This window comes from Aspergillus steynii (genome assembly GCF_002849105.1).
Source record: "Aspergillus steynii IBT 23096 chromosome Unknown P170scaffold_10, whole genome shotgun sequence".
NCBI classification, from domain to species: domain Eukaryota; kingdom Fungi; phylum Ascomycota; class Eurotiomycetes; order Eurotiales; family Aspergillaceae; genus Aspergillus; species Aspergillus steynii.
This window is the reverse complement of record NW_020194407.1, coordinates 1,315,536-1,337,944: the sequence shown is the minus strand read 5'-3', so window position 1 is coordinate 1,337,944 and position 22,409 is coordinate 1,315,536. Positions and strand designations below refer to the sequence as shown.

At 54.9% G+C, this 22,409-nt stretch overlaps 8 protein-coding genes across 8 annotated transcripts; 5 read left to right on the top strand and 3 right to left on the bottom strand.

The window, feature by feature from the left end:
* Positions 1-133: 133 nt before the first annotated feature.
* On the top strand, positions 134-3,940 carry hir1 (putative histone transcription regulator Hir1; the record flags this gene model as incomplete). The annotated part of the gene is made up of 5 exons (XM_024847222.1): positions 134-438; positions 549-623; positions 736-957; positions 1,033-3,780; positions 3,843-3,940. Exons 1-5 carry the CDS (start codon positions 402-404, stop codon positions 3,938-3,940), a joined length of 3,180 nt encoding a protein of 1,059 aa, XP_024699258.1. The 5' UTR covers positions 134-401.
* Positions 3,941-4,016: 76 nt separating this feature from the next.
* Positions 4,017-7,530, top strand: P170DRAFT_418435 (GTP-binding protein YchF). The gene is made up of 6 exons (XM_024847221.1): positions 4,017-4,540; positions 4,832-5,389; positions 5,615-6,161; positions 6,408-6,447; positions 6,637-6,777; positions 6,973-7,530. The coding sequence occupies exons 1-6, from the start codon at positions 4,466-4,468 to the stop codon at positions 7,361-7,363; spliced, it is 1,752 nt and encodes a 583-aa protein (XP_024699257.1). The 5' UTR covers positions 4,017-4,465; the 3' UTR covers positions 7,364-7,530.
* A 91-nt stretch (positions 7,531-7,621) lies between these two features.
* On the bottom strand, positions 7,622-10,957 carry P170DRAFT_394064 (RIC1 family protein; the record flags this gene model as incomplete). The annotated part of the gene is made up of 5 exons (XM_024846044.1): positions 7,622-8,333; positions 8,400-8,875; positions 8,927-9,194; positions 9,246-10,631; positions 10,694-10,957. Coding segments are annotated over 5 exons (3,105 nt in total), but the record flags the coding sequence as incomplete, so codon positions are not given.
* A 303-nt stretch (positions 10,958-11,260) lies between these two features.
* Positions 11,261-12,761, top strand: P170DRAFT_418427 (putative Hsc70 cochaperone (SGT)). The gene is made up of 3 exons (XM_024847220.1): positions 11,261-11,322; positions 11,394-12,397; positions 12,458-12,761. Exons 1-3 carry the CDS (start codon positions 11,320-11,322, stop codon positions 12,504-12,506), a joined length of 1,056 nt encoding a protein of 351 aa, XP_024699255.1. The 5' UTR covers positions 11,261-11,319; the 3' UTR covers positions 12,507-12,761.
* A 416-nt stretch (positions 12,762-13,177) lies between these two features.
* tim44 (protein translocase subunit TIM44) lies at positions 13,178-14,770 on the bottom strand (the record flags this gene model as incomplete). The annotated part of the gene is made up of 2 exons (XM_024844876.1): positions 13,178-13,853; positions 13,917-14,770. 2 exons carry the CDS (start codon positions 14,768-14,770, stop codon positions 13,178-13,180), a joined length of 1,530 nt encoding a protein of 509 aa, XP_024699254.1.
* Positions 14,771-15,126: 356 nt separating this feature from the next.
* Positions 15,127-16,150, top strand: P170DRAFT_441392 (mitochondrial 37S ribosomal protein uS11m). The gene has a single exon (XM_024850298.1). The coding sequence runs from the start codon at positions 15,232-15,234 to the stop codon at positions 15,928-15,930; it is 699 nt and encodes a 232-aa protein (XP_024699253.1). The 5' UTR covers positions 15,127-15,231; the 3' UTR covers positions 15,931-16,150.
* A 134-nt stretch (positions 16,151-16,284) lies between these two features.
* Positions 16,285-20,794, top strand: P170DRAFT_418419 (putative VPS9 domain protein). The gene is made up of 3 exons (XM_024847219.1): positions 16,285-16,607; positions 16,679-16,928; positions 16,995-20,794. Exons 1-3 carry the CDS (start codon positions 16,530-16,532, stop codon positions 20,570-20,572), a joined length of 3,906 nt encoding a protein of 1,301 aa, XP_024699252.1. The 5' UTR covers positions 16,285-16,529; the 3' UTR covers positions 20,573-20,794.
* A 469-nt stretch (positions 20,795-21,263) lies between these two features.
* Positions 21,264-22,238, bottom strand: P170DRAFT_430945 (uncharacterized protein; the record flags this gene model as incomplete). The annotated part of the gene is made up of 1 exon (XM_024847997.1): positions 21,264-22,238. The coding sequence occupies one exon, from the start codon at positions 22,236-22,238 to the stop codon at positions 21,264-21,266; it is 975 nt and encodes a 324-aa protein (XP_024699251.1).
* Positions 22,239-22,409: the final 171 nt, after the last annotated feature.

Sequence of the window (22,409 nt, the reverse complement as noted above, 5' to 3'; positions counted from 1 at the left end):
GTACGACCCTGAGGACCATAGAGGATTCGATCTCCGGGCGGAGAACGGCAGAAAGCTCGGGCCACTGGAGATCGCGACTTGATGGAAATCGGGCGCGCCCTCCGTCGGCCCTTTCTTGCTCTTTCGCGTTTGTCTTCTCCTTCCCCGCTGCCCTTCAACCCTTGGCCTTCTCTGCGACCTCACATTTACCACGTCTCCGGTCCTCTTCCATTTCGAATCTCTGCCGCACCCGCAAACCAGCCTTGTGGTTCGATGAGCTGTCGACGCGGTTGCGTTGCGATGTCCCCAGGAAGCTCTCCTTCGTCCACGTCAATTCACCAGTGATCGAACCCTGAAACGGACTACAGTTACGCAGAAGAAATATTCTCCAGATTTAGCGAGGGGGTTACGAGGTTGCGGCGATGCATATCATCAAGCCGGTTTGGTTAACGCATGGAGGTATTTTTTTTTGGACATTTCCCCCCGGTTTGCGAAGGAGGATGAGGCAGATATGCGAGAAGTCCCGAGGCTTGGAATCTGTGGCTAACACACTTTCTTTTGATCTACAGGCGAGAGGAAGGATTTCGAAGTATACAGCTGCGATGTTTCGCCCGATGGAAGTCGACTTGTCACGGCCGCTGGAGGTGAGTTTTTCTCCGTTTGCTCTGCGGAACCCCCCTGCAGCTCTGAGGACCTGGGAAAGGCTACAACGAAGATGGAGGCTGACTTGCGCATTCGCTCTTCGTTGAAATACAGATGGATACGTTCGAATTTGGTCTACGGAGGCTATCTGCAACACGGACGACCCCGAGGTCGCGAACAAGCCGAAACAGCTGGCGTCGATGAGCAACCACTCCGGGACGATACACACCGTTCGATTTTCGCCAAACGGGAAATACTTGGCGTCGGGTGCGGATGACAAGATTGTTTGTATCTACGCTTTAGATGCCAATGCGCCTTCTCACGCTTCGACGTTCGGTAAGTGCCGAAGAGGGGTTGGGATTTTTGGCGAGATGTGACGGCGAGCTGACGGGGACTGGGAAATCTGTTTAGGCTCGAACGAGGCACCGCCAGTAGAGAATTGGCGCACAACCCGCAGATTGATAGGGCATGACAACGACGTTCAGGATTTGGGATGGTCGTACGATTCTTCGATTCTGGTGTCTGTCGGGTTGGATTCGAAGGTGGTGGTGTGGTCGGGACATACCTTCGAGAAGCTCAAGACGTTGTCGGTGCACCAGAGTCATGTCAAGGGCATCACCTTCGACCCTGCGAATAAATACTTCGCCACTGCAAGCGACGACCGCAGCGTTCGCATCTTCCGATTTACCTCCCCGACGCCGAATTCCACGGCCCATGACCAGATGAACAACTTTGTCCTCGAACACAGTATCATGGCACCCTTTACAAATTCTCCTCTCACCGCTTACTTCCGTCGATGTTCCTGGTCCCCGGATGGTATGCACATTGCGGCCGCCAATGCCGTGAACGGACCCGTCAGCTCCGTAGCCATCATCAACCGTGGGACGTGGGACGGTGATATCAACCTCATCGGACATGAAGCTCCGGTGGAAGTGTGTGCGTTCTCGCCGCGACTGTATACCAGCCAACCGGTCAACAAGCAGACTGCCGACGGGCATGCGCCTCCTTCCGTGACGGTCATTGCCTGTGCGGGAGGAGATAAGTCCCTGAGCATCTGGATCACGAGTAACCCTCGACCGATCGTGGTCGCTCAAGAGCTCGCGGCTAAATCCCTATCCGATCTGGCGTGGAGTCCGGACGGGAGATGCCTCTACGCCACCGCTCTGGATGGAACCATCCTAGCAGTCCGGTTTGAAGATGGGGATCTTGGATTTGCCATGGAAATGGAGGAAAACGAGAAGTCGCTCACCAAATTCGGTACGAATCGGAGAGGCGCTGGTATTGCGGAGACTACGGATGGATTGCTACTGGAAGAAAAGAGCAAAGCTGGTGAGATCAAGGGCGTCGAAGGGCGAATGGGTGCTTTGATGGGCGACGACCACACGGCCACCGAAAACACCGTCAACGGGGAGTCGACTCCGTTACCACCGAATGGAGTCACTCCAGCTCGAGCTCCGTCGCCCACTGCGGATACCCAGAAAAGCCAACCGAATGGCACCTCGGCGACACCGGCTGCTCCCGAGGGCGCGAAGCCCGACCCATACCAGGCCAAGTTGGAGCGGTTGAAGCAACGTCCCACGTACACCAAGGATGGCAAGAAGCGCATTGCGCCCCTTCTGGTGTCCGGTGCAGGGGCGGCCGAATCGTCTCTGCCACAAGCCCGGCTCATGGCGTCGGTCAGCAACCAAGTGAAGGCTGACACGCCCCAGTCCATCGTTGACCTCTCCAAGCCCTTCGACGGCCTACCGAAGGGAGGTTTGGCGTCACTGCTTTTTGGTAACAAACGAAAACTCGCGCAGTTGGAGGGGGATGACGACGGCCATGTGGAAAAGCGGGTGGCTGTGGCAAGCGCAAACGGCGCAACCCCGATTCTTGCCAACACGCCGGACGGCCTCCTTCCTGCGCAACCCCAGCCCGCCTCGGTGGGACAACAAACCACACCCGATTTTATCCGGCCTGCGGTGGTGAATCCGTCCATGGCTATGAGCCAACTTCGAATGGCGGTCCCCAAGGTCCGTACCCAGATCCTGCGCGCAATCGACCTCACCGGGAAACCCACCGAGCCACCGGGCACGGGGGCGGAATCCAGCAAGTCCCGGGTGGACGTGGTGTTCGAAGCGCGAAATCCGTCTTCTGCCAGCCTGACGGGTCGCGCCGTCGATCGAGAACCGGTCCGACTGACCCTGTCGCGGGGAGAACAGCCTGTCTGGCAAGATTTCCTCCCGCGCGCCGTTCTCCTCGTAACGGGCAACCAGCACATGTGGGCTGCGGGCTGCGAGGACGGGTCGATATACATCTGGACCCCCGCTGGCCGTCGTCTCGTCAGCGCTCTGGTGCTGGAGGCACAGCCGGTGATCCTGGAGTGCAACGGGCCGTGGATTCTCGCCATTTCGGCCGTCGGAATGTGCTACGTCTGGAACGCGCACCATCTCTCCTCGCCCCACCCGCCCATCTCCCTGCAGCCGGTGCTGGATGCGGCAGTGCACACCTTGGGGGCGCACCCGTCGGCGGCTCCGGCGGTCACGAATGCGCGAGTGAATTCGGAGGGTCGCGTGGTGGTGGCCCTGTCCAACGGGGAAGGGTATGCCTACTCGCCGGCCATGTACACCTGGCAGCGCATGTCCGAGGCGTGGTGGGCGGTGGGCAGCCAGTATTGGAACACGACCGACGCGCCGGTCGGCAATCTGCAGTCCACCGATTCCCAGCAAGATAAGGAGGCGAAGGCGACGGTGTCGGCGGGCATCATCCCGTTCCTGGAGCGCAACACGACCAACGAGACCCTGCTGCGCGGACGAGCGTACTTCCTCCAGCGGCTGATCAAGGTGCTGCTTTCGCGCGAGGGCTACGAGAGCTTTGAATCCAGCGTGTCCATTGCGCACTTGGAGAACCGACTGGCGGCCGCGCTGTCTCTGGGCGCGAAGGAAGAGTTCCGACTCTACCTGTCGATGTACGCCAAGCGCATCGGGGCCGAGGGACTGAAGATGAAGGTGGAGGAGCTGCTCAAGGGACTGATCGGAGGACTGTTTGAAGAAGAGGAGACGGGAAGTGGCGAACGACTCCAGGCGAACGAGCAGGAGGACCGCAACTGGCGCGAGAGCTCGGAGACCCTCTGTGGCTGGCCACGAGAGGTACTGCTGAAGGAGGTGATCCTGGCCCTGGGTAAGTGGCGATTTTGGTCTACATGCGCAGTGATGAACGCTTGGCTAACTTGACTGTGATAGGTAAACACCGAGACCTGCAACGGGTGACGGTGCCGTATGCGAAGCTGCTGGGGGTGGTGGATCATGCGTCGGAGGCGGGCGAAGCGATGGAGACGTAAGATGGGGGGACTATGGGACGGGGCGTATTATGGAGTTTCGGGGGCGGGGAGGGATACTGAATGCTTTCTGATTTGGGCTGATTTGATTCTTGCGCCTGTACCATATGTCTACGGTCTACCGCGTCTACTTGGCTTACGGAGTCTCTTTCAAGATGGGATCAGGTGATGCCAGGGCTTGTAGATCACGTGGGCGGTGAGCCGACCGACGATTAGCGAGGCATCGTCCAGTCTGATTCTGCTGCTGAGAGGTACTTCCTCTACACCTGACCTCCCTTGTACTCCCAAGTCTCTGCTGTAAACCCGCCCACGTCATTGGGCCCAACCGCCACTCTGCCTCCCTCCCGCCCCTCCGTCTTTCTTTTCCTTTCTTTTCCCCTCTTCTCCCCCTCGGTTCGCTCTGCAGCTGGTCCTGCTTTGGCTGCGCGCTTCCATTCTCTGCCCCGCGTCGCTTCTCCCTCGCTCTCCTCCCGTCCCTCTCTCTCCCTCCGTCACTACTCCAGCAAAAAGAAATCCAAGTCCAAGAAAATGCCTCCCAAGAAGGCCGTCGTGCAAGAGAAGGTGCTCCTGGGCCGTCCAGGAAACAATCTGAAGAGTGGTATCGTATGTGAGCTATCTCCCCCCACCGCCTTTTTTTTTTTTTTTTTTTTCTTTTTTCCGTTTTCCCTTTTTGCACCTTTTGCACCTTTGGCCTACCCAGCCACATGATTTTTTTCCCTTAGCTCCCTTTTTTTTTTTTTCTCCTATTGCCCTCTCTCCCCTATTTATTTCCACACAAGAAAAATTTTTTTTTCTTTCTTCTTCCTCTTCCCTATCCCATCGTGACCATGTAATCGTCCGAAGTCACCGGATTCAAGCCATTGGATCATCATGTTAACCGCCCTGCCTGCTTAGGTTGGTCTGGCCAACGTCGGTAAATCGACACTGTTCCAAGCCATCACCAAGTCGTCGCTGGGTAACCCGGCCAACTTCCCCTATGCCACCATCGATCCCGAAGAGGCGCGCGTTGTCGTCCCCGACGAGCGATACGATTGGTTGTGCGAGCACTACAAGCCCAAGTCGCAGGTCCCTGCCAACTTGACGGTCTACGATATCGCCGGTCTGACCCGTGGCGCCTCCACCGGTGCCGGTCTGGGTAACTCCTTCTTGTCGCACATCCGTGCCGTCGACGCCATCTTCCAGGTCGTCCGATGCTTCGATGACGCCGAGATCATTCACGTCGAGGGTGACGTCGACCCCATTCGGGATCTGACCATCATCAACGAGGAGCTGCGCATCAAGGATATCGAGTTCACCGAGAAGGCTCTGGAGGCCCTCGGCAAGCAGACGCGACGTGGTGGTCAGACTCTGGAGATGAAGAAGCTCCGTGAGGAAGAGGCCACCGTCGCCAAGGTGCTGGAGTTCCTGAAGGAGGGCAATGACGTCCGAAAGGGCGAGTGGGGTCCTAAGGAGGTACGTATCAATTTTTTTTTTTTTCGGTTCAGTTTGTTCCCACACCTTTTTATGATGAATAAGAGCTTTTGCTCGATAATCCCAGCTCGTCGAATGGCCTCATTTTTTTTAATTCCAACGTTCGAGGCCATATTGAGATAACGTCCCATCTGATATTACTTCTTTTTTTTTTCTTGATTTTGAATCAATTCTCTGAGTTTACCATTCACTAACTTGGTATTTCAGGTCGAGGTCATCAACCCTCTCATGCTTCTCACTGCTAAGCCCGTTGTCTACCTAGTCAACCTGAGTGAGCGGGATTACATCCGCCAGAAGAACAAGTATCTTCCCAAGGTCTTCGAGTGGATCAAGGCCAACTCTCCCGGTGACCCTCTGATCCCCATCTCGGTGGCGTTCGAGGAGCGTTTGACTCGCCTTGAGAGCGACGCCCAGGTTGAGGAGGAGTGCAAGCAGCTGAACACCAAGTCCTCGCTGCCCAAGGTCATCACCACCATGCGTCAGGTGTTGAACCTGGCCAGTTTCTTCACCACCGGTGCCGATGAGGTGCGCCAGTGGACCATCCGAAAGGGTATCAAGGCGCCCGCCGCTGCTGGTGTCATTCACACCGACTTCGAGAAGACCTTCATTCAGGCCGTTGTCTACAACTACAACACCCTGAAGGAGTACGGTGACGAAGGTGCCGTCAAGTCTGCCGGTAAGGTGATGACCAAGGGTAAGGATTACGTCGTGGAAGATGGCGACGTGCTCCTGATCAAGGCGGGTGCTGCTCGTGGTTAAATAGTCCATTCATAGTTATGATAAAAAGAATGTACGACACGATCTGATTGTATTTGTCTGATTCCATGTATTTGTCCACTCTCGTAACTGCACTCTGTAGACCAGTAAAAATGCCTCGTTCTGTTCCGCCTTCCGCCGGTCAACTTATGTCCGGCAGTATCAAACCACGTGACCGCGGCAACCCTTTCCCCGCGTCGGCGCCGCCAACCGCCACTCGAGACGTCGGATCCCATCAGCTCAGCTCCATCCATCTCCAACCAAGTCACAATGTTCAAGAAAGAGTGAGTCCTTGTCTGTTCGAGTCCCGTTTTCCACACATAACATCTCTTTCCCCCCTCCTCTGCAATGTTCTCGAGATCTCAGCAAAGATCCCAAGACGCAGCGCAGCGGGCGAGCGAACCACCCAACGAAAGAAAGAAAGAAAGAATGAAAAGTCTCAACTACTAAACTAACGCGCCAATCACATCTAGTATTCCCCCGAGCACCCGCTCGAAGGTCAAGTCGTCCGTGCAGCGCGGTCTGCGCCAACGCTTCGTCGAAGCGCACCCCGGTTTCGAGCCGTTTATCGAAGAGATCCTGCCCAAGAAGGCCCAGTTGGATGCGGTTAAGCTGTATGTTTACTACCTACCTACCTACCCACACTCGTATCCGTTCTATCCGGATATATGCATGAGGCAGAGAGACGAAAGAAAGATCCAGAGGACAGAAGATGCAGCGCACCCAACCCAACCAGAAAAAACAAGACCAAAAAAAACCTGACCCTCCCAAATCAAACCCAATACTAACAAAACATCACAAACAAACAGACCCGACAAATGCACCCTCTACACCATCGACTCCTCCCCCCTCTTCTTCCAACCCCTCGACGGCCCTCCCCTGCCTCACCTACGCCTCGTCCACGCCTACCCCTCCGCGCTTCCCACCGTGCAGATCGACCGCGGCGCGATCCGCTTCGTGTTGTCCGGCGCGGCGCTGATGGCCCCCGGCCTGACGTCCGCGGGCGGCCGACTCCCCGACGCCGAGCACAAGCTGGAGAAGGGCGACGTGGTGGCGGTGCTGGCGGAGGGCAAGGAGACGGCGTGCTTGGTGGGGTCGTTGAAGGCCGGCACCGAGGAGATTAAGAGTAAGCCGAAGGGGGTGGCGATTGATGAGGGGCATTATTTGGGAGATGGGCTGTGGAGGATGAGTTTGGATTGATTGATTTGATTTGCAGTGGGGTTGGGGGATGAAATGAGTATTATTTACTTTTTATGACTGTTCTCATGATGATGAGGGAATTGATTTGAATAATAGATTTTACTTGCATTTGTTACGTTCTGTCCTTAGATGTTGGTTGGAGGTAAGTTAGGGTGTGAAAACCATATACGTCTGTAGATCTAATCAATATAAATTCAAATGCAAACTAGGTATGTACATTCCTCAAGGTCAAGCAAGCATCAAGCAGTCAAGGCAACTCTTCTGGTTTCGGACTTCGTCGCGGAGAAATCGACGACGTCGGGGACAGCGACGACCACGACGGACTGATGGCCAACCCCAGTCCCAGACCTTTGACGCTGCCGGTCCCGGCGTATCCGCCCGGATTGCGCAGACCTGCGCGCGAAACAGCCCGGCGCAGCATCTCGCCCGACGCGTCCAACGCGATGAGGAACCGGGCCAGCTCGGCGCACAGCTCCCACTCGCTTTTCTGGGAGGCCAGCGCCATCAGCCGGACGACGTAGTCTTCGATGGGCGCCTCGTGGCCCTCCTCGTCTTCGAAGGCCTGCAGCACGAGAAGATAGCCGACGGCCGTCTTGAGACAGTTGAGGCGGAGCGCCTGCTCGAAGAGATCCTTCGGGGGCGGGAGGTAGGTGAACAGGGTGCGCCAGGACCGGAGTTCGGTCTTGCGCGTGCATTGCACGACGATGTCGAGGTAGATGCGGGCAGGGAGGGAGGCTTGGAGGAAGGAGATAACGGAGGGGAGGAGGGGCTTTTGTTTGAGGGAGGGGTCGTCGACTTTGCTGTTTCGACTTTCGTTGTCGACTTCGTCGTCGAGGACGTGGTGAAGGAGGACTTCAAGAGCATGTGGGAAGTATGAGAGGTGCGAGAAATGCTGGCAGAGCGATAGTGCGGCGGGCATGTCTCCGTTGACCAGGCTGTGCTGCAAGAAATATGGTAGGAAAAGATGGCTCTATTCATCGTCAGTATTCAGTCCGCGAAAGGCTTGGCCAAGGACTAGCTAAGGCTGAGGACTCACTCGGATGGCAAATTTTAGCACGGCAAAAGTCACGTCGCGTCGCTGCATCATCTCGGATTCGACTCCCAAGGCTATCCCCTTATTCAACAATACCGACAGCGGGTAAAAGTCCAGTGGGATTTCGATCGCCTTGGGAACATCTTCCCGTCGTAGAACGTCTTGCACATCGCCCCAGGCGAGGAGATCTTTCCCGCAGAAGGTCCAGAGAGAGTCCCTCAACGACAGGTTATGGTGATACATGTTTAATGCCATTTCGGCCGAAGGACTGGAGGGCAAGGACTCGTTCATCGACGGCGCGAAGTTGAATGAGAACTGGTCGCGCATCAAGATGTAATACTCAACGTCGTGAGAGACCACTCTCATGTCGTACTTCAAGTCCCCGGCGTCCGACGTCGACGGCTGGAGCAACACAAGGTTGCCATCGACCAAAAGGAGCACCGAAGCTTGCTTGACATCCTGGGATGGGTCGCCATTGCCTGCTGCTGTTAGAACTTTTGCTGTCGATCTAGCGGTATACTCGCACTTACGCAGCTGATCCTCCGGAAGCACCCAGCTAATCGCCCGTACTCGAGTTGGGGCTCGCACAATGCCGTTGAAAGCTATCTGACCAACTGGGACCAGCGAGATCCGAGAGTTCACAGAGGAGATGATGTAATGGTATAGGATGTTGTCGTAGGTATAAACAAGAATGGAGTCCTCACCCGATGGCCCGAGGAAAACCACCGGCGAGGGAAGATACTCTATGTGCAAAATCGATTGATTGTTTAGCGGCTGCTCTCGGGAGTATAATCGCAGCTGCAGCGATGGTTAGCCGAAGTTTGTGATTGGATAAACAAAGCAGCCTACCTCGTATGATCCGTCACTTTCAATGGCGGCGATCAAAATATGCCCGTACCAGCACATGCCGCCCCGGACTGCAAAGGAGTTCTCTACTTTGGCGTCCTCGAACACTTTCCACCGTCCACTGTTCACGCTGTAGTGTGCAAGGCCCCGTCGACCGGCAACGGCTACATAGCGCCCGTCTTGCGACACGACACTGGATCGGATGGGCCACTGAGAATGGAGGTAGCTTTGGGGGTACTGCGCATGATGCCAGAGAGAATCTTTGCCGGATATGGTCATGAGGTCGGGCAAATCGTGCCCTCGGTATAGAATGACCTCGGTACCTGTTTGCAATAGGCCTCTGGCTAGATTCGCCGAAGAAAAGCAGCCTGTTAGGGCGCTGCGAGCCGTTTCCAAAATCCAGAGGCGTCGATCTTCCATCCCTGCCAGTATTATGTCGGAGCCTCCGCCTATCCAGCAACCATACGAGGTTCCATTCAGCCAATTCTCAGCGTTGGCTTTGGCAAGGTCCCGGTCTGCCGTAAAACTGTTGCCTCCGGGTTTACCGAACACGCTCCATGTGGTCCACCCGCGATCGTAACCGGCGAACAGGCAATATCCATCTGGCGAGTAACACATGAAATTTAAATTGCCGGTCGTCACTTGCGACGCCGGTAATTGAAGTTTGTGAGAAAGGGGCACATTCCCCAGGTAGTCTTTCGCCGTGTACACCAAGACCTCGCCGTTGGCGCAGTTCACTGTCAACAGTGAAAATCGGGCGTTCACCGCGACCTTGACAGCCTTCTCGCCGTCATTCTTGGGGCTGTGGAAACAATGTCCGTTGAAAAGCTTTTTGGGTGCCCCGGGTTCCTGCGCCCCGCCTGATGCGCGCTGGACGGCGTATGCTTGTCCGTCATTGGTGACCCATACGAGGAGGTTGATGGCACGATCATACACCATGTCCGTTATAGATGTGCGCTTAGACACTCCCAAAATCCGGCTCAGTAACTCCGAGGTGGTTTGCGAGCCGCTGGCATCCGGAGTCCATCGAATACACTGGATAGCCGGCGGCTTCACAGTGGCGACAACAAGTTCATTATCCAGGGCAAGGGCCCGAACGATCCCGGACTCAATCTTAATAGCCATCCGGAATCGCATACTAACGTCTCGAACCCCATTAGCATCCTCCTCGGCGGACAAACGCGCAAGCTGCCGTTGAGTAGAGTGGTCGAAGTGTTGTTGATATACCCGGCTATGAGGATCCGTAGCAACCGTGTAGGTCAAAAGGTAACCGTTGAGGGTTTGTACAACGATGATGGTGGAATCAGGATGCATCAGAAGGGCCACATTGGGACCGTAGGTCTCGAGCGACGAAGTGGACCGGGTGACTGCGGCGACGACGGCGGTAGGCTGACAATGTGGTCAATACGCATGCATTTGGAACAACCCCCCACAGCCCAACCAATACGTACTCTCGTCTGCCATAAAGCAATCGATGTGCGGGTCATCGTCGCAAACATATGACCCGTGCGCGACACGCAGAGGCCGTCAATGGCTTCATTCGCCCATGCTGACTCCGTACCGGACGGTTGCTTCGGCCCATTGTCATTCAATGACAGCGATTGTTCGACGGATTGTTCCAATCCTATAGATGATTCGTCATCGTCGGAGACGGAGAACGGAATTCCAGGGCCATTGACCGCATAGACCCGCGGAACTCCATGGGGCCAGTACATGGCTTGATACAGGTGCGGCAGTCACGGAGGAAAGCAAGCTCACACCGAGTCATCTTCGAGGGACGCGGAGGGATTAGTCTGTCGGGCGCGGGACAGATTCAATCACAAAGGTGCCGACCATATCCATCCAAAGCCTTCTCAGTAGTTCCAGGGTCAAGAAGGGGGGAGACGAAGGGTGGATGAGCGTCGGCGATGATGTCGAGCTGGAAGAGCCTCGGGGGATCGGCGGCCATCACGTGCGGCAGGCAAACGGGCCAAACAGCGTCTTTTGCTCCCCCGCAGCGAAAGAAATCCCCGCGACGAGTCGCTTTTCCATCTGCAACTTCCCCATTGCTTTCTCCTCACCCGCTCAGATCCACAAAATGGTAGGTTTGCTATCGCCCGTGTCATTCGGCTCATCTCCCACGAACGAGACTCTGATCGCTCGACTGTCTAGGCTCCCACCGAGTCCAAGAAGCGCCTCGCGCTCGCGATTATCGATTTCCTGGGTGCCAGCGTCAAGGACGGCACCCTGACTGCTGACGACGCCGAATCCATCGAAATCGCCCAGTCGTGTATTGCCGATACCTTCAAGGTCGACCCCTCCGATGAGAATGCCGTGAAGGATGCCCTGGGTGGCCAGTCGCTGGCCAGCATCTACAGTGTTTACGAGAAGCTGCGCCAGAAGCCTTCCGGTGAATCCGCCTCCCAGGCCCCCGGAGGCGAGAGCCAGAAGCCCCAGGCTGGAGCCCCCACGCCTGAATCGGACAAGCTGAAGTCCGAGGGAAATGCCGCGATGGCGCGCAAGGACTACAACGCTGCCATCGACTCCTACACCAAGGCCTTGGCGGTCGCCTCTGCCAACCCCATCTACCTCTCCAACCGCGCTGCCGCCTACTCCGCCTCCGGACAGCACGAGAAGGCCGCCGAGGATGCCGAGCTGGCTACTCAGGTCGACTCCAAGTACTCCAAGGCCTGGAGCCGTCTGGGTCTTGCTCGGTTCGACATGGCCGACTACAAGGGCGCCAAGGAGGCCTACGAGAAGGGTATTGAGGCGGAAGGAAACGGTGGCAGTGATGCCATGAAGCGTGGTCTTGAGACCACCAAGAGAAAGATCGAGGAGGCCAGCCGTGGTACCGAGCCTCCTGCCGACGCTGTTGATGACGCCCCCGGAGCCTCTCGCGGTGCGGGTGGCATGCCTGATCTTTCCTCTCTGGCAAGCATGCTCGGCGGCAGTGCCGGTGGTGGCCAAGGCGGTGGTGCCGGTGGTATGCCCGATCTCAGCTCGATCATGAGCAACCCTATGTTCTCCAGCATGGCCCAGAACTTGATGAGCAACCCGGAAATGATGAACAACCTGATGAACAACCCCCGGTTGAGGCAGATGGCCGAGAACTTCGGCCAAGGCGGTGGAATGCCCGATATGTCCCAGCTGATGAGTGACCCCAACCTTGCTGATATGTAAGTACCCCAGTTCGACGGATCCTGGAGATCAGTGATGGCTAACCCAGTCTGATGCAGGGCTCGGAATTTCATGGGTGGTGCCGGCCGCGGAGGTCAAGGCCAGTAAACGAAGAACCCTTTTATTCTCTTTATGTTTCCCCTCCCATTTTTGATGATCTTTGAGATTTTCTATCTTCGTGTGAAAACTTGCCTGCGTTGAACTTTCTGTTGTCTGCGCCTTGATACGCACTCGATGAACACGATCGAGAAGTTAATAGAGATGACCACCATTGATTTCATGCCCTGACAGATATAACATATCCTTATATTTTCAGCAGAAACCCTTCTATTGCTTTGGAATTTCAAACAAGCGTTCCTAAGGTCCCAGAGAACTTGGTCTTGTAATTCTTGTAGATTGATATTTTCAGCAATTAATCAACAACACGCTGGACACAGATCCAGATGCAAATTTTAGGAGTGGAGCGTAAATGGTGAAAATCCAGAAATCCCAAACACCGACCACACCAAGGCAGCAAAAAGACAGACGAAGAGGAAAGATATCCAACGAAAATTAGTCATGGTTACTTCGGACATGAGGAATAAAGCGCCGCTTCCACCTGGTCTCTATTTAATAATCGGTATTGTACAGTCGGATGATATCAAAACATTCGAGAAGGGAGATAGATAAGGGAGGAAAGAATTCATGAGAAAAAAAAAATTGCCGATAATCAAGACACGGATCGAAATAAATAGAAGTCGTCGAAGAAGGAAGAAAAAGAAAAGTCCAGTAGCAGTTTTTTAAATATAATCACGGGCCGCCTTCTGCAACTCGATCAATCTCCATCCTCGGGTCTCGGGGTTGTTGACATCTTCGGGTATCCTGGTGAGACCGATAGCGTACGTGACAAGCTGGACCTTGTCTTCCATGCCGGCGGCGAGTTCATTTGTCTTGACGTTGCGGTAGACATGGACTTCCTGGGTACGGCAGGTCACAACGAACACGGGGATGTCACCGGGGTCGAGCATGCGGGCGTGAGAGACGTCAACGCCACGGATGTCAAGAATCCGACCGTCCGATTTGAGTCCGGCCGTGTTGTACTGTTGCGCAAGAGCAGCGTAGACATGGAACTGGGCGTCGGAGAGCCAGAGCTTCAGAGTCTCGGCCTCTCCCTTCACGTAAGCATCGAGCACCTCAGGGAGGATGTACTCGCGCATCTCTCTCAGGAAAGCCTCCATCTGGAAGTTGGGGTCCATCTCGCGGAATTTCTTGATAACCTGAGCGGTCTCGTTCTCGGCGAAGAAACCGGCAACGCGGTCCGAAATGCTGCGGGCGGTACTGATGAGAGGGTTCTCCGACTCGTTGTAGGTTTCCTTCATGGTGAAAAGCTTCTGCATCATCGGGTTCGAGTCCTTGAAGTCGCGCCATGACTCCTTCCAGGCGGAATCCTTGTGAAGGGTAACGTGGGTACCGGCGCTGGAGAAAAAGTAATAACATTAGAAACCAAACCACGCCGTTCCTTCCGGACGCAATACTTACTTGGGATCTTCCACCATGGGCTCCACTCGGCGGCCAGCCTTGGCTTCCAGCTCCTCGCGCCTCTGGCGCTGCTTACGACGCTCCTCTTTCTCAATCCAACCTCCGTAGCGAGAGCTGCTGCCATCATCGATAGCATCCTTCACGCTCTTATAAGCCTCGGTCTCTCGCACGGGTCGAGTGGCCTTTTCGAGCCCGGAACCAGTCGCGTTGACACCTTTCCGGATACCCTGAACAACAGGCGTGTTCCATGTCCACGCAGCACTCTTACCAATGGCCTGGCCGGTGGTCTTGAACGCCGACGAGGTCCGGGTGGAGGCAGCTCCCGAAGCAGCCTCGTAAGCGGCGCGAGCCCGCTTGATGTTTTCGTTCTCAGAGAACTCGTGAGCCGAGGACGCCAGGGCCTTGGTCGACTCATTCCATTCCTTAGACGCTTTGAATTCGGTCTGCAGGGTTTCTCGGAACACCTGCCAGGGTGTCTTGTCTCCATGAGGGGGTGGCGGAGGAGCTTCCTCCTTCTTGCCATCTTCCTTCTCTTGGTCCTTGGACTCCTCGTTCTTCTCCTGATTCGTGTCTTCGGACTTGTTTTCCTTCTGCTGTTCTTGCTTCTGCTGCTGCTCCTGCCAGCGAGCAGTGGCGGCGTGGAACGACCTCGTGAGCGGGAGAGCCGCGTACGGGGAGAGGATTTGGGATACAGGACGTTCGGAGTTGTTAAGTAGAGAGGATCTCGCTGCGGGCGATGTGGTGTAAGAAGCAGACTGGATTACAGACCGCTGCAAGGCGACCGCGTTGCCATAGGAGGCTTTCAGGTTGGGGACCTGAGATCTCAAGGTGGCCGCCCGCGCGGTAGCCGACATCCTCGTAGCCGAGATCATGCTCTGTAGAAGGTGGGTGAGAGAATCTAGATGAGAAGAAGGGATGATAGGATGAAAGAAGAGGAAGAGATCGAAGTCAGCAACTCCCCGGGAGCCAAATGGGGGGCGTGATGGTGGGTAAGCAGCGTGGGGAAGCGAAGAGAAGGAAGAAGAGGAAGCGATTTCGGCCGCAGAACGGAAGACGAGAAGAAGACCAGAAGGAAAAAGTTGAGATGCGCCAAGACCCGAAAATTCGGCCCTTTTCCGCCGCCTTTTGCCCCGACTTCTTCCTTTCCCGATCCTCGACGGGTGCTGTTGTCCAATTCCGCGCTTCAATTCAATCTGCGATACCCTGCTAGTCCTTGACTACGGCCACGTTGGTGCGGTGGCTGGTTTTCATTATTTGTCTATTATCCTGTTCCCGTCCCTTCCGTCCTATCTCGGTACCACCGACACCCGCCAGAATGAACCCGACCTTCGTGAACACGGTGACGAGGTCAATGGCCCGGCCCTGCCAGCTTCAAGGCTCTCTGGTTCGATCCGTGAGACCTTTCTCGACGACTCAGAAGACCTTTTCGGACGCCCGAGACAGAACCCGCCAGATGGAGCGACAGATCCTGAACATATCCTCGGAGTCGGGCGCCGCGGCAAATGATAACTCGCCACTGAACGCGATCACTCGAATGATGGAGCAAGAGAAAATCCGTACCAACCAGAGCGTCACTCGCGACTACTCCCGGATGGCCGAGGTCTTGGAGGCCGACCTGATCAAACAACCGTATTCCGACCGGGCTCCTCCGCACCATCTCCATGTCTTTTCGCATAGGCACAACACTATCCTGACCCTGACCCGTCCGAACGGCAATCCGATCCTATCGATGGGCTGTGGTAATCTGGGCTTCCGCAAGGCCCAGCGTGGAGGATACGACTCGGCATATCAATTGACTGCCCACGTGTTCGGTCAGATGCAGGAGCGAGGCCTACTACCCAGCATCAAGCGATTGGAGATCATCTTCCGCGGATTCCAGCAGGGGCGCGAGGCTTTTACGAAGGTTTTGCTGGGTAACGAGGGGAGGAATGTGCGAGGGCTGGTGAGCGGCGTGTCGGACGCGACTCGCCTCAAGTTCGGTGGTACCCGAAGCCAGCGGGTTCGCCGGCTGTAGATGCGACGGACAGGGGACAGATTCTGTGTTGATAGAGTGCTTGGGAGACAAGGGCACGATAATTCTGATACCCGGTCGAAGTCGGGTTGTGTTTTGTTCATGATGTTTGTATTATACTAGCCAATGGGAAACCCGGGACAAATCGACGGGTATTTGATAAGATCCATGGAGGATTGGAGCATTGCACTCTATCTATTCCAAGTCTATATACCGTATTCTGGAGATGAATCTGGACTCTGGATAAATCTAGCCAACTGGAGTGCCGAATCGGGTATAGCGCCAGGAGCTTCCAACTCCGCGAAAGCTGCAGGCTGAATCGTTGCTCCTCTTCGCCCTCGACCCTAATCTCGACGGCGAATTCTCCGGTCGTCTCTCTTCCGCTTGCTCTCGAATTCGCTCGCAGTGATATTTAGCGTTGTGTTTCCTGATCCCTCCCTCGATCGTGTGTTTTCCACGCGTTCCTTTCCCCGCAAACACATGCGCCGAAGCTGCTCCTCGCCCTGTGCCGATCGAGCAGCGCAAGCCCTGGTCGCGATTGATATAGACGGCTTGATGAGTACCAGAGCTCCCTCGTCGGGCCGTCGTCCAAGACCGTTTGGATGCACCCTCTAAACCCCTTCCTGCGTGCCTTCTTCCGAAGCACTGTTCCGGGGCAGTGCGTGCCGATCGAGAATCATGTACCTTTCCCATCTGCTCGATGTCATCATCGCCTCCGATCAAATGTCCTGACCCGCTGTGTGCTCTCTAGGTTCTTCTTGTTCCGGTAACAGAATCCCTGATCGGCTCCCGCGACCGTGAATCGTCCCTCCTCTATTCCGATCTCGTTGTGTCCGAGGAATTCCTGGGAAGCCATACTTTGCGAATACCCGCTTCCAATGGACCGGCCGGAGCCAAGGATGATTCCAATGTCCGGGATAGTAGGGGGAAGGCAAAGCAGGTCCCGACGGCGAACGGCCGGACTGTGATCATCAAGGAAAGCTCGGTTTACAGCAACAAAGGTAGGACGATTCTCTTCCTCGGCAATCGATTCGCTTTCATGCATGTATGCTGAATTACCCATCTAGGCTTCAAGTCTTTGACGCAAGCCCAGTTGCTGTCCGATGCGCTCTACTACACCCCGAGCAATGATTCCAAGCCATGGCTTATTTACTATATCTCACGTCCGTTGATCGGGTCTTTCGACCCCGGAAAGATCATCTCTGCTGTCGTGCCGGGAACGCTTCCGGCCAAGGCTGCCACGGGGCCGGGGGCCAAGTCAGGGGAGCCTACCTCGTCGCCACCAAAGAAGGAGATTCGGACTTTTGGGGAGCTCCTCGCGCATTTTCCCATGATCGCAAGACAAATGCAGCCCGGACTAGAGAGACTGTTCCGTGAATTTGGAAAGGAATTGGGAAAACCCCTCCCCCCTCCCCCATCGCGTTCGCCTTCGATACCGGAGTTTGACGGAAAGCGAGGCTCGGACGACACCACGAATGATGAAGCCTCGTCGATCCGAAGTTCATCGTCTCGCTTCAGGGAAGGTCTTCCTTTCAACTCCGAAGAGTATTTTGAGGATGACGAGGATCTCATGCGGCGCAGTTTGGAAACGGCCGTGACTGCGGCTATTGACTTATTCCGGCTGGTCGACAAACAACAACTCTCCTTCCTCGGGGCAACGACGGATCTCACGGGGCCACTGGTCGAGCGCTTGATTGAGCGGTATGTGGCGGAGCAGGTGCACGAAACACTTCTTTTCCCCCGGTTATGTGGGTTCCGGCAGCCCGAAGACACAGAGCTGGATTTGCGAATCCGCCAGATGGACAACATCGATGTCTCCCAGGTTGGGATCACCGTCGAAGGCGGGCGTGAAGGCAAGCGTGAGCTCCTGCAACGTCTAGGCAAAGCGGTGGAAGAGTTCCGTAAAATGCTCGATGCGAAATGCCCTCACGACATGCTCACTATCTTGTTGGAAACAATCAAGATCCTTTCGTATCCGGGCAACTACGACAAAGCGGATGCTCAATCGTCCGAGAAGCAGCGGTCTCCAGTGACGGTGAATGCCGACATTTTGGTTTCGTTATTGCTTATCGTTGTCATCAGGTCTCAGGTTAAGCACCTGCAGGCACGGCTCCTATACATGCAGCATTTTATTTACGTTGACGATGTCGACAGTGGCGAAATGGGATACGCTCTGAGTACTCTTGAAGCGGTCCTGACTTATCTTGTGACGGATTCCGCAGGCCTGCGAAGAGCCAGCATCCGAAACAAGCGCCTTTGGAATGCTACCAAGGGCGGGCGACTCACCGACATGAAGGCCATCCTGGAACCGAATGGCGACCACGAATCGTTGGATGACATTCCCTACGAACCCGAGGGCAAGAGCGTCCTGTTCAAGACGGAAGACGACGACCAACCACATCACCCTCGAGGCTCCTTGATTATACCGAACGGGCACGCCGAAACAAATGGCGAGTCGGCGATCTTGGATGATACGCAAGACGTGCCTCCGCTTTCGCACGTTTTCCCTTTCAAAACGTGGGAAACCACCTCCCCAAGAGAGATCAAACGCCCGGTCAAGAAGGTTTCCATGGACGTCCGTAGTTTATCCGAATCGTCTGCCGTATCGATGACCTCGCGAACAACCACAATGGGATCCATTACGAGCACGATAGAAGGTGACAGCTCCATCGAAACCTTGACCAAGACACAAGATCCTGCAGGCCACTCCATCCCCATGATGGCGGTTGAATGCTGCCAGCCAGAGGCTTTGAAATACTTGCTGAGTCTCGAAGAATACTATCCCCTCGAGGATATCCTTGTGGATACCAACATGGATGGGACAACCCTGTTAAACGCTGCCGTTCAGCTGGCTCACACCGAAATTGTGGACGTCTTGCTTAGTTACCTGTTCGGTACCACTGACAGGGATACGGTGGTCTCCTACTTCCAGAAATCCGACATCCATGGCCGTACCGTGGCTCACTATCTCTTCAGTACGCCGTCAGTCATGCATCGATTAGAAGGGTTGCTCCCCTGGAGGCAGCGCGATAAGCATGGCCAAACGCCGCTGTTCGCTCTGTGTAGATCTTATGATCACCCGGACTACCAATCGATGGTTCACCAGGCATTAACGGCTGCCCAGAAGTCCCAGGAAGATGGAAAGCCCCTGCATCTCGACAGCCACGTTGACTCGCGAGGTAATACCTTACTGCACATCGTCAGCGACCCCGATATCACCATTCGCATCCTCCAGGAAAGCGACTGTGATCCGAACGCCACGAACGACAAGAAGTTCACGCCCTTGATGATGGCCAGCAAGTACGGCAGAATCGATCAAGTACGGATCCTCTTTTTAGATCCGCGAGTGGACGTGCATCTCAAAGAGGCCCGGGGACTGACAGCGGTCGAACTTGCGAAAGACGATGAAGTCCGCAATCGAATTGATGACCTGATCCTCATTTCCAACTCCCCGTCGGCAACCATTGATCCATCCGGTCGAGTGACCACAGTCGTCCGGTCATTCTTCGTGGAGGATGCAACGGTGCGCTTTGTGCTCAAATCGGGCGCCCCAAGCCCATCTGCCAAAGCTGCTGAGTCTCGGCCCGGATCTACGACGTACACCGTGACTACCTGCCGCAGGACATTCTCTGACTTCGAAAATCTCGCCAAGTGGCTTTCAATCGAACACCCAGGCTCGTACATGCCCTCATTATCGGACTTCCGCAGCCCCTTCCAAATCCACTCCAAGCCGTCTCGCTCGGTGCTTCACGACATGCAGGAGAAACTCGATCGGTTCCTGAAGATTCTGCTATCACATCCCACATTCGCAACCCATGAAATGCTCTGGGAATTCTTCCTTGTACCGGAGTTGCATCCAGAAATGATGGCCGACCGGTCTCGTAGCAAAGCGCAGGTTCTTTCTGAGTCCATTTCCGATGACTACGAACCGATCACGAACGATGGCATGCGAGAAACGGAGCAGTTCGTCAGGCATGCGCAGGACATGGTCCGTTCGGTGCACGCCAACACGCGCAGTCTCATCCGCCACGGACATGCACTCCAGAACTCCGCCGCGGACGTGGCTGACGCCGTAACCCTCTGTTCGGCCACTATATCAACCCTCAAGGAACCCACCAACGCTCTCCCGCAATCTCACGTCGACGCCTTCGCCCGCTACGCCTCGTACCTCTCGACCTCATCCTCCGACTCTTCGCCTCTCCTCCAGCTCCTCGCCTCCCTGACCTCCGTCGACAATACCACGACCGCCATCCTGCACTCCCTCTCGCGCCCCATCTCCCTCATGTCCACTCTTTCCTCTGCCAACCGCTCCCTGGCCCGCTCGCGCTCCTCCCTCGTCTCCTCTTCCCTCCCCCGTAAATTCAATCTCAACTTTCCCGGTCTCGAAGAATCCCGCCAGAAGTCCGTCCGCGACCTCGAATCCAAGATCCAAGAATCCGAGGCCCAGATCGCCCGCGTCTCCCGCGAAATCACCTGGAACAAGGACGTGGTCGTCAGCGAGCTAGCAGGCTGGACCTCCTGGCGCGAGAAAGTCGGCCGCGACGCCATTCGCTCCTTTGTTAGGGCGACCATCGTCCGGGAGAAGGAACGGGGGAAGAGATTGGAAAGGTGTCTGAGGAACGTGCACGAGGCTAAATCTACCTAAGGTTTTGAGTTAGATTTGTTTTTTCCCCTGCCTCCTATGTGATTTGTGATTTGTTCATGTGTGGATGGTATTATAGATAGATATGTCTCTCTCCCCTTTTCCCTCTCTCTCCCTCTCTCCTTCTTTTTTTCAACATTGACTTCTTTCGCTTTTCGCTGTAGATGTACTCGCTATCTTTTCTTTCCCCCTTGCCGCTCTGTACTTGTCGTCTGTACCTTTTTGCCTTTTGTTTTGTTCTATGGTGTGGTGTTCTGTTGTAATGATGATATGAGACCGAAATAAGATCGCATATAATGAGAAACATTGATTCCTGAGTTATGTCCTTGCATTATGGGTGGCAATTCGGGTATGCAATATATAAACAGCGCAGAGACACCCGTATTTTGTTGGAACACATGCCAGTCTTCACAAAAAACCAGGCCAAACCACAATGAATTCAAAAGCTATAAAGTGCGCTCTTTTTGAAGAATACAAGTAAAAACACCAACTGACGATGACATGGCATCGGACTAAGAGAAAAAAGAAGAATAAACAAAGAGGGTATGCAAAAGCATGAACATAATTGTGCCATTAAAGTCACATTCTTGATTTTTTTTTTCAACCCCCTGTATTTCTGCTCCATTATTTCAGCTAAACAGCTGCTTGATAATTCTTGACCGAGTGCATATACACGAGCACACGTCGTCTTGCCTTAAGGTCGATAAAAAGGTGACGTGGTTTTCTTGATCGAAGGTAATCGGAACAACAAGCCTGCGTCGGCTGCCAGCTTGACGAGACTTCTTCTTGCCTCATTTCGAGTTTTTGGAATGAACGATGGTTTTTCAGGGAGCGGATCTGGCGGCTGTGTGACTGGGGCTGCCTCCGACGAGGAGACGTGCACCAAGGGAGGAGGCACGACAACTACAGGCTGAGAGATGGATTTAGAATTCTCACGAACGGTTAACACGGTGTCAGGCTGCGCCTCAGATACAGGTTCGTCCGGGTTGACCGGGTCGACCGGGTCGATGGCATTGACCGTCTCCACCGGAATTTCCTGTGGTGTTGGCTGCTCTGGGGCTGATTGCTGCTGTTGTTGCTCTTGCTGCTGTTCCCGGGGTTTGCCAACTGAATCGAATGTGCGTGTCGAATCACTCTTTCCTGCGCGGTATACTCGAGTGACTACATCACCCTCCTGCTCAACAAAATACTCTTGAGGGGCGGAATCATCCTTGCCGAACATGACCGATTCACGACTGAACTTGTCCTCGAGCCCTCCATTCTCAGCGCTGTCGTTCATGTAGTAGACACGGTACCTGGAGCCAGAGTAGTCCTTAATCTCGCGTTTATGACGCCTCCAGCTCCTGCGGACTTTCTGAACAAAGAGAATGGCCAGCGTGATGAAGGCTATGGCCGTCACAACGGAAATAACAATCGCTACAGCGATTGAGTTCTTTTCATAGCTCCAATGCGGGACCAAGGAATGGTGAGTTTTTGCCGGTGCCGAAGGTAGGTTGCTCGTAGTGGTTGCGTTGCTGGCCGAGGTCGGTGTTGGAGGAGCTCGAATTGCAAGCGTATGAAGATCGTATCGGTCATCAAATCTCTTCAACCGGCTTTCGCGAGTGGCAGAATCAACAGGCTTCCAGTTCTCTGTCCACCAGAGCCGTGACGCTCTGGATCTTTGCCACATCGTTGACGCTACTGCAGGATTCCGTCGGGCTGCAGGAGAAGTATGAGATGCAGGTAATAAATTGACATATGCTGAACTGCAGATCGAGCCCCAGTAGCAATATTAGCAATGCAGTAAGTGTATACTGATTAAGGAGCGATGCTGGGGGCAACAGCTTATGAAAAAGCGCCG